The 18,809-nt window shown below is 40.2% G+C and overlaps 1 protein-coding gene across 1 annotated transcript in view; it reads left to right on the plus strand.

Annotated features, from left to right (window-relative positions):
• The first annotated feature begins 6,809 nt into the window (after positions 1–6,809).
• The window catches only part of JADE1 (jade family PHD finger 1), a 34,853-nt gene continuing 22,853 nt past the window's right edge, over positions 6,810–18,809 (plus strand). Inside the window, exons 1-2 of the mRNA XM_035889039.1 lie at positions 6,810–7,408; positions 18,570–18,652. Of these exons, the coding sequence (XP_035744932.1) occupies positions 7,357–7,408; positions 18,570–18,652 (135 nt within the window). The 5' untranslated portion in view covers positions 6,810–7,356. The remainder of the gene's footprint in view (positions 7,409–18,569; positions 18,653–18,809) is intronic.

Consider the following 18,809-nt stretch of genomic DNA (forward strand, 5'->3'; position numbering starts at 1 on the left):
TTCCCCCTCGCTCTCTTTCTCTCCCTTCAGCTGACTGCTCGCTTCTAATAAAGTTTATTAGATTCACCCCGGGGTGAAGCCCGTGGGGCGCCGAGACCCGTCAGTCATCCGGGAAGAGCTGGCCGTGTGTGACATGCAAAACGACTGGTTTGTGTGGCTGCGCGCAGGCGTTAAAAATAGATTGCTGCTCCTTAGATAGCTGTTAGGTAGTGTTAGAAATCACGATAGCGTGTAGCGACGCCTTTTAGTTGACATTTTAATGCTAAAGCAGGAAGATGCTTTTGTGCTAGCCCCATTCTTTCTTTTCGGAGGTTTAGCTGTGATTTGGAATAATTTCCTTTTTAAGTAAGTCAAAAGCTGCCCACACTTGCAAACCTAAAACCTTCGTAAAAGTTATGCCAGAATGTGCTTGTTATGATTCTATTTCTAGAGGTTTCTCACACTCAGTGGGATATTGTTGAAACAGCAAGGGTTGTACGTTTTAGTGGCAGGATTTTCCCTCTGGCTTCAGATACCACTCGCCCCCTGCTTTTGAGCTATGTTTAATATGTATGTTTAAAATAAAATAATAAACTCCCCTTTCCCCTCACAGCTGCAAATTTCCCTTCCAGCTTCTCTGATTCCATTCCCAATTCTCAAAACATAGTAAAAAAAAAACCAACCTGAAACCAACCCTTCCAGTCTTCCCTCAAATGTTTTCTCCATGTCGTTAGTACTGCTGCTTCGCGCTCTTGTTTTCAGCCAGAGCTGGCCAAGCTGACGGCTTTTTCTAGATGGGCGAGATGAACTGCGGTGGATGGAGGGTGGGTTGAATTAATTGGTGGAGCCCAATTTATCATTTTGCTCAGGCTTTTGGGCAGTCGGTTTCACCAGCGCAGTTTGGGAATAATTCGCTGCCACTGCCCAGATTGTAAGGTAGCGGTATGAGCTGACTTGCACAGGTGCATGGACGAGCACGTGGATTGCTGAGAAGTGTGGGACTGCTAAGTCCAAATTGTGCTTCTGCCTTCCCTCGTGAAATTTTGAATAGGTGTGCGGAAGTCAGTAGAAATATTCCTTGCGGGGAACACTCTTGGCCTTGGAACATACTTTTTTGTTTCATGAGACTTGGAGGATTTTGTCTCCAAACTTAAGGTCTCTGGCTTTTTTGTACTGTGGGCTGTGCTACATAATACATAGTATTTCATTGAAGAACTCTTCTTGTATCTTTGTGTCTATAAAATGTTGCTATTGAACCTCCCATAGGTGATAAAGAGGAATTATAAAATTTTAGGTGGATTTTAATAGTATGACTTACTTCTGATGCAGTTCCTTTTTTTTTTTTGTCTGGGCACAGGAGGAAAAAAGTTTTTCTTCTTGCTGTGTCAGGTGTCGGTTGGTGAAGACTGGGGTGGTGTCACAAGCTGTTTAAAAAGAGCACAGAAGTAGAAGCCAAATGCCTTCATCTGCTATCCATTTCGTTAAGATTATGTCACACTTTACTTCCATTTGTACAATAAGCGTTTTGAAGCGATTTCTCCTGTACTAGAGATAATTAGGTCTTAGTTTCATTGCAGTTAGTGGGTTACTTGCAGGAAAAGCCAGTTTTTCAGTTTGTCTTCAGGGTGTACATCTGTCATAATTCTGCTTTCTTCCCATTCTGTCTCTGCAGCTGTTCAGTGCAGTTTATTACAGTGACACCCGTTAACATGGTTACAGTTAATTGTCTGTCAGAGTTTGAATTATACACTCTTTTTACCCAGAGGTTTATACAGCCCTTAAAAAGACTTTAGTAAGAATTGGGCTATGTAAAACCTTTGACCTGAGGGTGTAGATTTTTTCATGTATAATTATTTTTAAAAATTTGGTTCTGTTTAGCTATTTGCATAACAAAGACTGACACACTTTACATCTTTCTCTTTGATCATCTCTCTACTTGGGGTCAAACTGAGTGAAAAAGTATACGGTGCTCTTATAGCTACGCAGTAGCAGCATGAAAAGTTCTGTGGTGTGTTGCACATGGGTGTACATGTGTGCGCACTGCCATGCCAGTTTTGTGGGGTAATGGCTGGATTCCTGCTCTGAGGAAGCTAGGAAAGAGGATTTGGATTTTTTTCACTCTTACCTGTGCAATTCCTGGGACTTGAGTGTGGGAGAAAAAACGTAGAAGGAAAGATCTTGGCATTGCTGTCCAGTGTGATTTTTGGTTTTTGTTGGTTCTTTTAAATGAATCTCTTGCAGACCTAAGAACGGAGGAACGTGATAATGCAACAGTGGTAAAAATACTGAATTTGCTGTACCGTATCATGTTGCTGATTCTAACCCACTGCGCTTCGTCTGCCAGCAAGTACAGGGAAGTAGGCAGAAATGTCTGTATTCCTAACTTGTGTCTAGTTGTTTTCTGTAGAGTTAGATGTTCATCACCTCCTGAAGGCTATGTAAACCCAAATGTTACTTTGTGGCCTGACATTGATTATCTTGGATTATCATCTAGTCATTGCATTTGCATAGCGTTTTACAAGTATTTTGGAAAAGGTTTAGCGCGCTAACCAAAACAAAGTAGCTGGAAGAAACGTTTCAGGTGGTGTAACCTTGCCGTTAAAAACGATCTGAGCAATTGTACCCTTTAAGTCCAGAGTTACATTTGTATGTTTGAAGTTTGTACCTTATCAATGAGTAAAAACCCAGAGCTTAGCTTCCAGAGCTAGCACGATGAAAAAGGATGGCTGCTGGTCTCCGTAAAGCACGGAGCAGCGCAGCAGCGGGCGTTGCAAGCTGTGCCAGCCTCACCAGTACTGCCCCAGTATGGCTAGTGCATCTGAGGGTGCTTGGTGGCTAGAAAGTCATGGCCTCTGCCGCATCTATGTCATTTATTGTGGTGGTGTGATTGCACAAAGTGGTCTTAGATGTTGTGTTCACCCTTGGAAATGGGGTAACGTTGCCAGCAGAGAGTTATGGCTGTTTTTCTATAAAGCTGTGTTTGGTTGAAGGCTGGCATTTGCCCCCCCCCCCATGGGTAAATTATAACAGACTTCTCAGGAGAAGTAACTACCAGCAAGCTGTCTATTGGTCTGTCTGACTTCTGAAAGGATGGTTTTGGCATGAAGAAACACTCATCTTTCAAGGAAGTGAAACCGAAATAACATAGAAAAGTGGCTGGGTTATTAGGAATTTACACGTGTCAGTGAAAACTCCGGGAACGTTTGGCTTGGTGATGCAGCAGCCTTTGTGATGTCAGGGCTGCTGGACTCTGTTGTAGCTTTTCAAAGACTGGGCTTAACCCTGCAGGTGAACAGTGTATGGAGCTGGTGTAAGAATTTGGGAAAAACAGCTGTAGAAATGTTTGTGAGAGAAGATACAGGGTTCAAGGACGCTGCTTGGTTGGCTGCTTCCTTGCTTCAGAGAAGCACTCATTTTGCGAAGGGGGTTGGGAGGTTGTTCTGTGGCATGTGTGGGCGCAGTGAATGTTTTGTGGAAACTTCTGGACTAAACAGCAATTACGTGGTTGCATGCAGTTGTTGGGAATTGAGCTCAGTAACCTGGGTGGTCTCTTCCTGTCCTGCAAGCGTTGCAGGCTGAGTGCCTAGTTTTTACTTACTATTGGTATGAATCTTAAAGCTTGGCTTCAGCATTTCACCCTTTCTTTGCTTAATGGGAATATTGTTGGTGAACCTGCCTTTACTTCTGACCTGTTGGAACTGACAGACCTCCTTCAGTTTCAAAATAATGTTTTAATGAGATCAGATCAGTTGGATCAGATGTGTTGCATATGCACTTGAGTATATTAAGTGTGTGTCAAAATAAAGTCAAGTGAAAAATACCAACACTTTCATGACTGTGAAGAGTGAGAATTTCAAAGAAAAGTAATATTGCTGGCACTCAGATCTCACATTAGGAAAGGAAAGAGAATGAGATAAGTAATTTTACTGAAAAGTTTGATAGTTTTTCCATTCTGCCTTTTTCAGTGTAAAAATACTTCCTTATTTTTAGTTAAGGATGTCCCACGGAGGCTGAGTTACTATAGTTTTGTTTGGTTTTTTTCCCTTGAAGATTAAAAAAGCATTACTTGAATTCGTAGTATTCTCCGAACATGCTGGGAAAGTGTGTGTCTGTGATTGAACGGGGAAAGCCTGCACCTTCAATCTGCACCTACCCATCACTACCCATAATCCATGTTTATTTTTAATGCAGTTCTTGCGTGACTTTGAGGTCACCATCACCTGACAGAAACCGATAGTCTTTGAGGCAGAGACACTGTGATACCCTTAAGAGCAGCAGCATTTCGATCTGTATGCTTATAATTCTTATTAGCTGTTCTAGTGCTATATCTAGAATGTGTGTTCTGAGCTGTAGATGTGACCATCCGGTGGGAACAGTTCAAAATTATTTTAGAAGTTGAAAAAAGCTGGTTTGTTACTTCTAATGACAAAAATTCTAGGGGGTTAATCTTAGGAGGTTTGGGACTTGCTCTAAGAAGCCAAATACTGCTTTTCCATCTGTGATTTAGCTCCCTGTAAACTCAGGTTAGGTTCAAAGATGGGAAAAAGAGATCTCTGGATTTTAACTCTTTCTTTTTTTTTTTTTTTCCTTTCTCCCCTCCCTCCCCCCTCATACATCTATAAAGGAATCTCACAGAAGATTCATCAGATGGGGTATTTCTTTTAATGTTACTTTTGAGAACACAGGCTTTTCAACGTGGCCAACTTCAGAAACCTGACTAGAGTGGACAAGGAAATTAGCTGCCATGTCTAATACTCTCTGCTCCAGGAAAGTGGCTTCTGTTCTGGCTTCTATTTCCTGAAGAACTGTGGAGAGTGCTTGAATTGGGAGGTGTGCATACCACTCTCTCCTTTAAACAACAACAACAACAAAGATGTTTATTTTTTTAAAGGCACATGGTAGGAAGGAGAAGATTCTGGGTCTTTCCTTATTGTGTGAATTTGCAGAAAGAATGGCTAGGAGAAGATGAACTTGAAATAACTTATCCAAAAATATGTGGAGGAGCAGAATTTTGAATTTTCTTGTTCATTGCAAGCTCATGAGTGTGTCTTAGTGTATATAAGCTAGGTTATTTTGCTTTACAGTGCATAGTACTTTTCAGGCTGTGTTGGAGTGAACCAAGAAGTAAGGATTTTGACCAGGAATATACAATTTCTGAGATAACTTTAATTTTTCTTTATTTTCTTCTGCATCCTCTTTGTTTATGGGAGATATTAGATATTTCCATTCTAAGTAAGTGAGTATGTTCTTTTACATTGCTATTGTTAGTATTTCTTGCAATTACAGGGAAAGTATGTGAGCTACGAGAAAAAATACCTTACAGAATAGGTATTTATCCCCTCTGGTTTTGGTCTTGTAGCAGCTAATTGATTTTTCAGTTCTGTCTTAGCCTGTTTTGGATCTGAATGTTGGCTTTCTGTCTTTATAAGTGACCGTATCAGAACTTGGCTCTGGATCTGCTATATTTATACCAGATCCGTACTCAGGTGATTTTGATGGTCCAGGCTGGTCTGTGATTTATTCACGAGCGGCATTTCCATCTGCCATACACACAAAGTTCTCGTCTGCTTCAAAGCAATTCTTTTGGAGAGCATCCTTCTAGCACTGTAAGAGGTTGTCATTTATGATTCTTTATTCTCTGGCATCAGACATTATATGTGAACTTTTACTTGATGAAATGGTGACAAAAGGTCTTTGGTGAAGTGAACCATTCAGTTTCTCTTTACCTTTAGCAAGGGAAGTTTGCAGCCTAAAACTGTTACATGTTTCAATGACAGCCATATTAACACCTGCTCTGGAAAGTCACTCCTTGGAAGGGAGGCTTCCCCCCACCTCTGTTTGCACGTATAATATGAAAAAGGAGGCAATCTTGCAATGCTTGGGCTCTTACAACTGTATTACTTTCACTGGAAGGGTAAAATAGTGTCTCAGGTTCAGTTGCTAGTGATTTTCTAGTGATGAGAAAATGAATTCCGTAGAAAAACCGTTTACTTTTTATATGAATCACTTTCGGAAGAGAAGATATTTTTTGTGCTTTTTTTTTAGAAATAGTGGCAGGCTTCGGTTAGGCTTTTTGTGTTTCCTTAGTTTGGGAGTTAGACTTAGAAAAGTTGAAAGCATTATTCAGTTTACTACAACGAGATGTGTTCTCACCGATCAAAGTTGAAGCCGTTAACTGTATACTGAAGGGTCAATGAAAAGAGATCTGTTGAATGGTTTCTAGGAAATCCCAACTCACATGAAAACGAGGGGGTTAGATTTTCTGTACCTACCTAGAAGCAAAAAAGCATTTTGGCATCTGATTTCCAAATCTGCGTCCCAGAGGTAGGCATGAGGGCTTTGCTGCTAGCAGAACACCCAGCCCTTGTTGATATCAAGGACTGATGTGTGGTAAGCAAAGACTCAGGGGATTTGATGTGCATCTAGAGTCCTTGTCGGTTTAACCGGTGGATATGCCTTTCTGCACTTGTCTTGTCATGTTTTTTCTGCTCTTCAACTTATACTTTTTAACAGTTATTTACGTGTAAATGCTGACTGGCTATTTACAGCTTCCTTAATTTTTCTAAATTTGGTTTCATTCCACAGGGAATACATGTGAAAATATCAGTGCCCTGTGAATAGTAGTTAAAAAGATACAGAACTTTTTGCCTTTACATCACTGGTTCATGTGCAGTTGAAGTCAATTATTGCTACAATTTTGGCAGCTTGGAGGAGCTTCTGTGTAATCAATTGGTGGTCTGATTCCTGAAAAACAGTTAGTTGGCATGGTGCTAGAAATGTGCCTTTAGGAGGAGGTAACTCTCTTACTTTAGCGAGTGGTGCCTTCCAGGGCATAGATGATGCATGCTCAGCTAATCTGGGAAAACTTGGCTTGCTACTGCTGCTGATTCTTTTTTTCATATATAAGTGGATGACTTTAATCTTCGATTTCGTAAATCTGGCACTTCAAACAGGAATAAAATGGTTCCAAAAACATATTAGCCAAAGTAAATATTTATACAAGCAGTAAAAATGTTATTGTATTGCAAATCTAGTGTCAGAATGGGCAGGGGAAGCTAGGCACATTCACTGCAGATATTTAGTGATTTTAAGACCTCTCAGAACAAAATATGCTTTTGTTTCGGGGTGAAAGTGTTGGTGGTGTTGTTATTGACACTCCAATTTTGTTCACCTGCTAGTATGATGACTGCCTAATTAAGCATCCTTGAGATATTCACTGTTCATATTTCAGATGCTGTTCAGAGTTGTTTGTTTTCCTTTGTGTGCTGTAAATCCTCGAATGCCATCAGAAACACAACTTGATGACTGTGTATTATTATCTTGGGTTAAGTGCTGTCTCATTGCTTTGCAGGCTGCCTGCTGTTTCCCGTGGAGATCATGAAACGACGTCGGCTTCCTAGCAGCAGTGAGGATTCTGATGACAATGGCAGTAAGTGCTCCTTTGTTGTAGAGTGCAGTAGGTTATGAGTTAGAAAACACGTTTTAATGCCGTATTTTATGTGACAGAGGCATTTTGCATGTTGGTTGGACTGGTAGAAATGTAAAGGATCTAGTTTTGAACTCAGTCATTCTGAGCACAGGTGGACAGTAGGTTCAGGATCCCCCCCACTGTATTGACTGTATGGTGTTAGCAAAAGAAGTCAGTCGTCGTCTTGAAAATCTTTGCAAGCAGCATAATTTGTCATTACAAGGACAGAACTTGCATGGAGACATCTGTTAACGTTGTCCACAGCGTAGCATTTAATAGAAGTTTGCATTAGGATTGTAGATTTGCTTCAGTGTTCTCATACTCTCTTATGCAATGGAAAGGTATATTGCTTCAAACTTAAGTAGAAAAGACTGATGGTGCATCAAAGTTGTTGCTTCGTTTTAAGGTTCTCTTATTTGAGGAGTAACTTTCAAGAATTTGAATTCAGTAGATCAGTAATTTGGATACAAAATACGTATTTTTTTTTTAACTGTTTCTGTACTGACATAACTAACACAGAGCTCTGTACGGTATATATATGTCTTGTGTTTGGATTCCAGGGACTGATAATTTTTTTTCAAAAAGAAAGTGGGAAGGAAGGGAGTGGGGAAGATAAAATGGCAGTTTGGGAAACGCGCCAAGGTGTTTTATTTGCCCAAACAAGCAAGTTGATTGTACTTGACAATAGTGCAGCTTAGCCAGTTGTCAGAGAGATTTTCCGGGTTTCAGTTTGATCTGTCTGGGTGCACATCTTCAAATCTGAAGTCTTTTATGAGACTTCAGTCTGAAATGTAACAGAAAATGATCAGGGAGGTTTTCGAGGTGCTTTTGAAAGCTTCACTCTGAGAATGTAGCCCTGTGCTGCACTGTGGCCCTGCACAGGTGACTGCTTCACCTGCAAGCATTTCTCAGGGGTGTCTGCTGTGTGGGAGTCTGTTCAGGTATGGCCAAATCTGCATCTTAAAACAACCTTAGGCAAACTATTGCTGAAATGAAGGAGTGGTAAAAGGATCGAAGGAGGTGAGAACTAGTAACCTGATTAGGAGTTAGTCCAAATAAGGATTGAGTAAAATCTATTTAAGAGGTCTGGGATTTGGCTTCTTTTTGGAGAACTACCTGCAGCTGGGGGATTTTGGAAAAAAAAAATCCTGAATCAGACCTCTTTTTACTTGGTTAGAAGTTTACTTGGGGTTATAAAAATTGAAGTTGGTGTATTTCCTCAAAGGTGACGTGTACTTCCCCAGAAGAAAGGTGTGTTTTTACTTGTAAAATAGGCAAGTAGCAGCGAATGTGACGCCTTTCATTAGAATTTTACTTTACCCTTTTTTCATTCCCTAGCAGCTTTATATAATAGTGTTTCATTTTGATAATAGCATTTATTTTCACTCTCTTATCTGCTTTTTTTAGTCTTTGATCCCTTCATGTGCCTTGTGTTACAGGGTTTACAAAATAAAATATGAAGCAGATAATCTTGGAATTGAAATTCTGAACTAGATACAGTTGACTGATCTGTTGCCGATTATAATGCTTGTTTGTAATGTCATTTGATATATAACTATCTGGAATAGAGCTGTCGACTTACTGAATTATGTTTTCCAAAAAACAGTGTTTTCTTCTGTTCCATAGATCAAGATCTAAGAAAATGAGTTAGGAAAAGAAAAGTAAACCCTTGCCCTTTTTATAATCTCTCTATTTTAAAGCCTAATTAATACGAATTAACTCTTTGTTGAATAAATTACATGGCAAAAGGCAGCAAAATTTTATTTTCAAGTGTTGTCTGAAATGTATACCACTTCCCTTTCATTACACTTTTTTTTTTTCCTTGATTTGATTATGTTTTTCTCCCCTTGTGAAGTTACTGGGTGAGTTCAGATACAGGTGCCTGCATATTCATTCTGTTACTATACACATGCTCAAAAAGAGCCAGGGTTAATAATCAGAAGCTGAGATAACATTTAATGTAGGGTCAGCATCTCCAAGACTTGTTGCCATTCACACTTCTCTGAGAACAATGTCTGACGCTTACGCCCTTTCTCTCCGCTTTTGCTGTTGTAAGGAGATACCAGTAGTTCCTTGCAACTATGTCAAGGGCCTCCCCTTACAGGTTGCACCTTCATTTAATCTTTTCTTGACTATAGTAGAATTACTGATTACTCTCACTGTGTTGATTTCTGCATTATTGTCAGTAGTACCGCTGACTCACTCTACTGATACTAATGTTAGAATTCTGAGTAAGAAAATTTTGTTGCCTAAAAAATGAAAGGTAAAAATTTCCATGAATTTCTGGGCTCCGTGTTGAAGTTTTTCACTAGCTATTTTTCCTTCTCTGAGTTTCCAGAGGCAGAACACAATTAAATAGACTATTTTGAGCACTTCAAACAGCCGCCTTCTAATTGAAAAGTTGAAATTTTAATCAACACTTAGTTGGACTCCTATTGCCAAACATCTGCTTCCCTTCAGTCAGTGGCACCTCTTGACCCTCCGGTGTGCTTCTTGCATTCCCATCATACTGAACTCAGTAGTCCTTCGGCTTGGAGCTCAGCACTGCTCTCCCTCATCCTGCAAGGTGAGGACTGGGTCTCCGACTCTTGGGTTTCTTCAGTTCTGAAGTTGAATTTTCATGCTCTGCCTTAGCAGACTCTGCCATCAGGCATCTCGCATTCGTCATGAGTGTCACTGGATAAATGTTGTTAGAGTAACCTGAATGATGATGCTTGTCTGGGGTAGACTCCAGTACATAGACTAGCGCTACCTGGAAAATATTTTGGCATAAAGAAATACACATTTTTATTTTATTTAACGCAGGAACCTGAATATTTATGAGGTAATAATAATGATGCAACTAATAATGGCATTTATTTAAAAAAATAAATGAACATATGAAGATTGTTTTCCATTAGATCACTGAACTGAATCAGTTTCCTTGGTAGTCACAAGGTGATAGAAAAACAAACCTCATACCCCGAGCACTAAGAATGCATTATACTGAAGATGTAAGCATATCTGTAGTTCTTCAGGGGACAAAAAAGGTGGTCCCCTTTTGTGAGGTGAAAGAAGGGAGAATTGTTTTCATTTTGGGGGTGAAATACAGAACAGAAGAACACTTAACATGGCTGCAGAGCGCGTACATGTATTTACTGATTTAGATGTAAGATATTTTAGTGTGGGTGGTTATGTATTATTTGCAGTGTTTTAAAGCCTTGCAGCTTAAAGACAACCTTTGCTTTTCTCATCACTCCTTTTTTACCCTCTGGCTTGATTCTTTACCAGAAGCTAAGTGCAGCCCCCAAAGGTGTTTATTTTGTGTCCTTCAACCTAACTGCTGAAAACCGTTGAGCTGAGTCCCCTTAAAATCAGAGTTCTAAATCCTCATTTAGACGTGAGGCCAAAATAGCGTATTTAAAGCACTGAGCAAGAGGTGTCAGTGAAAGTTGTGCACAGCAGTTCTGCAGTTAGTCCCTGGATATCCGACTGTGTTCTCAGAGATTTCATTTTCTGAAATTATAGGTCACTTTTGAATATTTTATCCAGGAAATAGAATTGCATGAAAAATGGCTGCGGGCATAGTTCAGGATTTTGAACTTTTGTCTAAATACAGAGGAATGGTATTGGGAGAGGCTTGGGGAAGAGTTGGCACCTCAAAGTAATCCTTTTTTTGCCATCTGGCAGCTTGTTAATTCCTGTCCCTTTCCAGATAATGTATTACAGCAGTTATAATAGGTGTTAATATTAGCCAGGCCCATCAGAAAAGCCTTGTGATGTACATGCCATCTTCGTCAAAACCTGTATTAAGTAAATGAGTAATGTTTACCTCGAGCTCAATTATGTCCTTGTTATCTGCATGGCTGGCTACAGCTTCGATAGCTTTTAAGCGATTTTTGGTATGTTGTATTTCCGCTTGCTCCTCCGTTGCAAAAACTCCTCTTCATGATTCCAGGTCTTAATCTAATTAAGTGTTAGGTACTGAAGCTGCTTTATCTTCCCTGCTCAGTGTTTGACTTGGCTTTTTAGCCTCCTTGGTCTGAAACCTGCAAAGGTAGTTTGTGCTGAATATTCCATGTGCTTTGTTTCCTGGTGAGATAAAGTTGTGCAGTGGAGTAGTTTCCATTTATAGCTTCAGGCCATTCCTTTTGCACAAATTGCTTGGACACATGGACAGGTTGCGTCTGAGACAAGATCTGAAGCTCAGACAGTTGTATTGTAGGGAGCTTGGGTGAAATCCAGGCCCTCCTTGATGTCAAAGAGGGTTTGGTTGCTGTTTTCCATGAGCAAGGAATTCAGAGCATGCTCTTCTTCACACTTTGCTTGCTCCCACGATGCCTCTTCATTTATTCTTGGAGAGGTTATCAATTCATCATACTCCCACATGCAAGAGTGTCTGAGAGAAGAACTGAAGACGCTTGCAGAGGAAAAATACTTCTAAGATTTACAAGGTTTCACATCAATTGCAAGAAATGAAAGATTTAATACTTACGGATTATGGAATATAGTTCTGTAATTTAGACGGACCCTTATTCTATCATTGCTAAACAAATGTTATTTTAAAGTTAAACATATTTTGCCAATATTCATTTCTCTGACTGAATGATGGGGATCTTGGATTTAGAAAGGGCTTTTCATCCCAGTGGATTCCTGTTGTGTTTGAGATGGATCCCAGAGCGCCTTTGCAAAGGTTGCCGAGCATATAACCTTAGGTGTGTATGTCATTTACGCAGAATCGCAGCCGCTGCTGGCCTGAAATGTGGCAATTACTTAGCAGTGAGCCTAATGCTGTGCCGTGTTTTGTGAAAAGGGAGTGAAGAACATTTTTTGGTCTTGAACTGGCTGGTTGGTGAGGGATGGCAATTAAATGGCAGAATGTAATGTAGTTACAGTGCTAGAGTTTGGTCAAAGCAGCAAGCTTAGTGGTCACTACTATGCTTTCGAAAAAGGGTTGTGGCATTTAGAGTGATGGCAAATGGTCAGAACTAGCATCTTCCGTGAAGGTTGGGCTCACTGGGGCAGGGTGACTTCAGGTGAAGTTGCTACGCTTTTGAGCACTCTGGAAGAGTGATTTGAAAGACTTATCTGGGCTGATAGGATGTCGCATCTGAGGAAGGGACACCACATAATCACGACTGTCAGTTTTGGAGAGGCACATTTTTCTTTACAAGACTGCTAATATGGAGTACACCTAACTCCACTGGAGTTTTAAGGCCTGACAACCTCATGTTACCAACCCATGAATGCCAGCTTGGGAGGTGCTCAAATTGACTCTGATAACTTGTCCTAAACTTGCGCCAAAACTTTGTATAGTGGTATGGTAAAACATTGCTACGGTGGGAAGCCTTGGGCAAGCGGGCTAGAGTGTCACTTGGGTCTTGTGATAAAAAATAAGATGGGGTCTAGGAATTCCTCACCATTAGAAGAGTGACATGTGCCTATGCTTTGTTACGTGTGTGTTCTAGATGATGAAACTCAAATGTGTACTACTGAGAAAAGGGATCATAGGAGGGAACTTGGATTGAATTGCTGTGGCAGGGAGCTGCAAAGACTGTTCATTATGTGCGTCAGTTACTGAGCAATTGTGCAGCGGTGTTGTAAAGCACTGCAGAGATCATACGGATCCACGCTTTGTTCAGAAACTGCAATTGGGTTGTTGTCAAATGACACTAAATTCTGGATAGGATCGGTGTTGATGAGGGATAAGACCATTGCTTTTTCTATGTTGATCTTGAATGAGATTATTGTATAATAATACACTATTATATAAAGATAAGGAAGCAGATGGGCAAATCCTCCAGCAACAGAAATATGAGAAGGGGAATGTGGCTATGTGAAATGATGACATAGGTTGTGTTTGCATACATGCTGCTTTCTCTGTGATAAGGCCTGAAGACTTCTGCATGGACAGCTCTTTCTACACCTAACATAATGGAAAACTGCCCTTAGAATAGTCTGCCTCTGTTTTATTTGTGCTGGAATTTGGGTCTAGACGTGTGGAGTTATGTCTAAGTGACATAAAGCCTTACTGTAGAGAGTTGTGGGCCAGGCAGTAAATGGGGAGACTCTGAGCATCTATGTTTTCTCTTCAGGCTGCAGATCTTTCTGACAGAGTGTTGGCAGCAGCACCTAGTTGGTCTCAGAGTGAGTTGGGGAACAGTATAGGCATCTGGAAATGCCAGCGTTAAGCAGAAGTGACAGCCAGACACACATCCATGTCGAGGGTGTTTTGCTCTGTTGTGCTGCCTGGTGTAATGGTGTAGCCGGAGTGTATTTATGGTGGGAGAAGTGCTTTCAGACGCCCAGTGATCTGAGGCTTTGAAGTGTGCGGAGGCTGTAGCAGCAGGTAGTTCTCCAGGGACACAGCTGGGTGCCTTGCAGGTGGCTTTGCAGCAGCCTTGTGCATGTTACATGAATAGCTAAGCCTTTTCTGCTCATGCTGAGTAGTATATTAGTTGTGAGGTAGAATCCCCTGAGGGCTTGAATTGCTTTATTGGCCCCAAGGAATATTCTGTTTTGATGGGTGTTTTTGGAATCAAAACGTATTCTTGACAGATCATTTAATAAATTGATACCATTAAAATTGATTATGTTTTTCCTTTTGGGAAGTGCGCGTTCTTCACAAATACAGAAAAAGAATTCACACTCCTTGATTGCTTTCTTTTATTATCGGGAGGTGTATGTGTTATATACACCCTGTAGCAGTATTATAAAAACACCGTGTTTACATTGTAAGGTGTATAGAATAGCCTAGGGGACCAGAAAGTTTTCCTACTCAAGTCTTAGAAGTCGCCTTTCCAGCACCAATAGCGTGTTACAGCTTTGCCTCTCTTGCTGTGAATTACATCTCGTTAGTGGTTTGGGAATTCTTTTTGCTTTTTGTCTATAAGTGGATAAATGCAAAGGGAAAACTGAGACATGTAGTAAGAGTATGATCCTCCTCCCATTGTTGTCAGTGATGAAAACCTTTTAAAACACACGAACCCCTAGGCCCTCTGAAAGGATCCTAACTATAAAAGAATCAGGATGGTCTTGGTGTACCTCCTGCAGTGATGATACTAGCTAGGCTGCTGTGTTCATCCTTAACTTGTACAGCCATGTGACAGGATAGGTGCTTAGTACAACACCTTTTATCTCTGATGTCCAGTGATAGTGGTGCATGTTTTGGATGGGTTTATTTAGCTTTGGGCTTTTGGAGTTGTGTATTTTTCATATTCACTGTTACTCATGTGGCTTTTGGTAGTATGGGCTCTCTTAACATCTCATTAATTTTCCATCTGCTGTAGAACTCGTTTCTCCCATGAGGTATATAATGTTATCTTACAAAAGTTTTACATCTTCCAAATCCCAGTGATTCAGACTTCCCCTTATGTTTTTTTGTTATTTTACTGAAACTGGGTTTAACTCTGTCTTGATCCTTAGTTGTTTTTTCTAGTCTCAGTGATACTAATCCAGTGTGGGACTAAGGCTAGTGTTCAGAAAACTGTTGATGAACATAGTCATTTTGGATACTTAATGCAAGAGGATAATTTTGGTGAAAAGTGTCTGGAATCTTTCTAAAATAACTCAATTAGGTTCATGTGCTTCTATAATAGAGAAGAGCTGTTTTGAATCCTGTGTTTGTTTTGACTGCAGTAGATTGCTCCTTCCGTATATCCAGGGATGGTTCTTACTTCATGTATTTAGACATAAAAATCAGATCATTAATCACTGAATTAGCTGTAATTGCCTCTGAACTTTCAGTGAGGTCCCTCTTCTGGATTAGGTATGAAAATATGGGAAGGATGCTTAAAAGGCAAATAACATCCTTCATTTTCCTCCTGCACTTTTATTGGTATGCTCAGAGTGGGTGGATTGCTTGTTAATGAAAGCAGCTTTGGGTAATTCAGTGACCTGGTCTTGGCACTGTTGAAGGCAGTGATATTTTGCCATTAACTTTAATGGAAGCAGAGTTGAGATTTCAAAAGTAGTTAAATTTAATACTGTTATGGGCTGGATGTTTTACTATCAATTGGCTGGCTCCTTCAATTCCTTGCACTTTTGTGTCCGAGTGGTGGTGGTTTGAATCTGTGAATGCATGCCTTATAGTGAGGTTCTGTTTAGTCAGTGAGTAAATGTTTTCACTATTGAAGTGAAGCCCTTGCCCAGAGGTCATCTGTTAGCTACAGTTACAGATCTTAGTGGGTAGTAAAATCTCAGTCCCGTCGGACATTCTTCCACCTTTTTTCCTAGTGTTATGTACAGACAGTTTACACTACTCAGAAAAGTACAACAGTCTCTTCAGTAACTTACTAAAAACATTGTGTGTTTTCAGTGTGCATTCACCAATTTTATGTGCAAGGAAACAGCTATTACAGAACTATGTGAGAAAATACTTCTTCCCTTATTCATTGTAGGAAGTTAGTTGGCATGGAAAAAATACTCATTATAATACATCCTGAGAAAGGCTGGCTGCGTTTGAATTGTCCCTTATGTGTGGAAACGTTACGTAGTGTGCTTTCGTATAGTGCTTTAGAAAAGTAATTTAAAATAAAAGTTCTGTAGTTTTGGTGCTAATAGTTGACCTTTCACGTTGCATGAAATAAATAATGAATCCAGTGGCCTAACCTTTGTGTACATGGACTGTGTCTAAAATAAAGTGCACGTTTAAGACCCTGTTTTGATGGTTAGCATCTGCGGATGACACAATAAAGAAATGGAGATGCAAGACGGGGTAGGGATTATTTTACTCCTCACCTTTGTAGCTTCTCTGTGGCATGAGAGAGACCCGGAAAGCCATCTTCTAATACCCACATTAAAAAAAAGAAGCCCATATGCTTGCTTATTTGTCTTCAGTTTATGATAAGTTGTCATCAGAGCTGAATTAAAGCACACAGGTAAAGGGCCAGAAGCACATCATATTGCCACTGCTCTAATTTTGCCAGAGGCATGCGTTACCTGGGAACAACTGTATGAAAGCCTCCAGCCTCACCTGCTCTTCTCTCACAGAATCTTGAGAATCAAACACCACTTTGCCAATAGAGCTTGTTGTTCTGAATTCCTTATCTTGCATGCAGGCTCCCTCCCCCAGCTCCCAACAGTGTACAAAACACTCAGATCCACAAATGAATTAGAAATTTCAAAGTGGCTGACTTGCTGGTGCGGTGGTCTAACTAGCTGCATACCTCAGTGGCAGATAGTTGGTCAGATATTAATGTCTTGCAGATGGAAAATATCAGAAGCCCTGAGAACTGAATAGTACTCTGTGTGGGTATGTATGTGGTCTCTCTCTTCTAGTGAGGCTGTTTGTTAAAGAAATGACATCTTTCTCAATGTTAAAATGTTAATTTTTCTATTGTTACAGTGCAGGAAAAAGTCAGTTTTTCTGTTGTGAATTTTAGCTGTATATCTGACACTTTTTGAGTGATTTCACTTATTACCCTCTGACTTTTTTAGGTTGAGTTTGGAAGGAGTTTATACTGCTGCTTGTGTTTTTTCTTTAGTTTTCAAGAGAACATTTAAACGGAATGGTAGTTAAATGATCTTGGGAGTCTGGCTTTCCACACAGATTAGTAAATGGCAGGCAGTCACTTTTTTCCTTTTTTTTTTCCCCTTTCGTAGAAATAGAAAATTGTAATTGTAAAATAGAGGAGCTTAGGAAAAGTGCCCATGGCTTTTTAAAAAGCTTTCAAATCACCAGCTTTTTTTATGGAAACACTAACATTTGCTTAAAACAATCTTTTCTGTATTACCTTAGAAGATAAGATTTTTAGCTGCTTGCTGCGTACCTTGCTTCAGTTTTGACCATTATGCATGTTCTGCGTAACGTCTGTTATTCATTACTGTGTTACAGAGTGGTTTTTATTGGGGCAGATTCCCTAATGTATTAGTAACTGAAAAGAGAAGACAAAAGCATAACGACAACATAGCAAATTCTTCTGATGACTTGTTACTCAGTTGTATCTTTCCAACGAAAGTTTTGGACAGTCAGTTCACTTTGAAAATATTTTTTGGTTTTAATAGAGAACTTATCCCATCCTATGCAATCTGGTTTTGAACAGTGCTTTCTGATCCCCGAGAGGTTTCTGCTGGATGATGTGATGTGATGTGATGTTGCTCTTATGGACTGCAGCCTTACAGTTTTTACTCCGAGCATCTATGTACACAGGCAGTGAAGAAATGAGCAGTGTAGGAAGGCCCTTGCATCAATTCTGTTCTATTTATCTACGATTAATGCCCAGAGTTGCAAAATCTGTGCTCATCCTTCAGAGTTCAACATGTAGGTCCTAGCTTCCGTATCATGTAGACCTTATCACAAATCTTTCAATTCTCCAACCCATAAGGATTTACTGGCTTTTTTTTTCATTACTGCTGTGTAGTTGGCAGTGGAAAATACCTGCTATACCTGTAAATCTTAGAGAATTAAAATTAGTTGATTTGCACAGGTGTTGTATAGTCTGGTGTCAAAGCACTACCTTGTCAATGGAGTGTAGATTCTTTCTCTTTTTCCTTTTCTCCTGTTACAATATTTCTGAAAGCTGACAGAGCCTCTGTCAAAAGGTTTCAAGGCAAAAAGGTATAATTTGTTAGGAACGTACTGAATAATTACGCAGACAAAAATTGTACAACCACAGTGAGAGATTTGCTCAGGAGAAGAGACAACAGCTTGTTTAGTGGGCTCTGCTGTGTGTGCATGGCAGTGTGCTTCCTTTTGAAAAGGCTTGCTCTGGTAAAAGTTGGGAAACCGATACAGATATTTAGGACATCAGTACATTAGTTTCAAAGAGTACATCTCAGGCTATCGGCAGACCTCCTGGTCAGCTATTAATCTGCAGAAAGTGGTTTATTGATGCTTAGGGGGAAGCATGTTATGAGGCAGCTTTCTTCAAATGCTGGGTGGAAGGCTGATAAGTGCAGTGCAGCCAATACATGCATGTATCAGTAGAAAATTATAAAAAAACCCAAATCCGGAAGAGTGGTCACAGAAGTTTATGGCTGACTAATGTTTATTTTCTGGTTCATTTTGAAAGAGTCCTCTGGAGGTTTGTCATGGAAGCCTGGCTATGGCTTGCCTTACTCATGTAGTGGGTATGCGGAGAGAGCAAAAGCTTTACTTGATAGATGGCAGCAGCGTCTGCAAATGATCATTTCTGTATCCTAGGTCTGTCCACCTGGTCCCAGCATTCCAGATCTCGACATCGGAGGACTTCATGTTCCAGGCATGAAGATCGAAAACCTTCTGAGGTATTTCCCAAATTTGATTTGCATTTTGTTACATCTGTCAAATACAAAGCCGTGTACATGTTCTGCCAATGGATCCATTTCTTCTGATTTACATTTTCTTTTCTTTTTGCTACATTTTAGCTGGCACCTGCCCCTCCCCCCCCCCCCCCGTCTCTCG

This window comes from Egretta garzetta, unplaced genomic scaffold, assembly GCF_000687185.1.
Source record: "Egretta garzetta isolate BGI_Z169 unplaced genomic scaffold, ASM68718v1 scaffold542, whole genome shotgun sequence".
Taxonomy (NCBI): domain Eukaryota; kingdom Metazoa; phylum Chordata; class Aves; order Pelecaniformes; family Ardeidae; genus Egretta; species Egretta garzetta.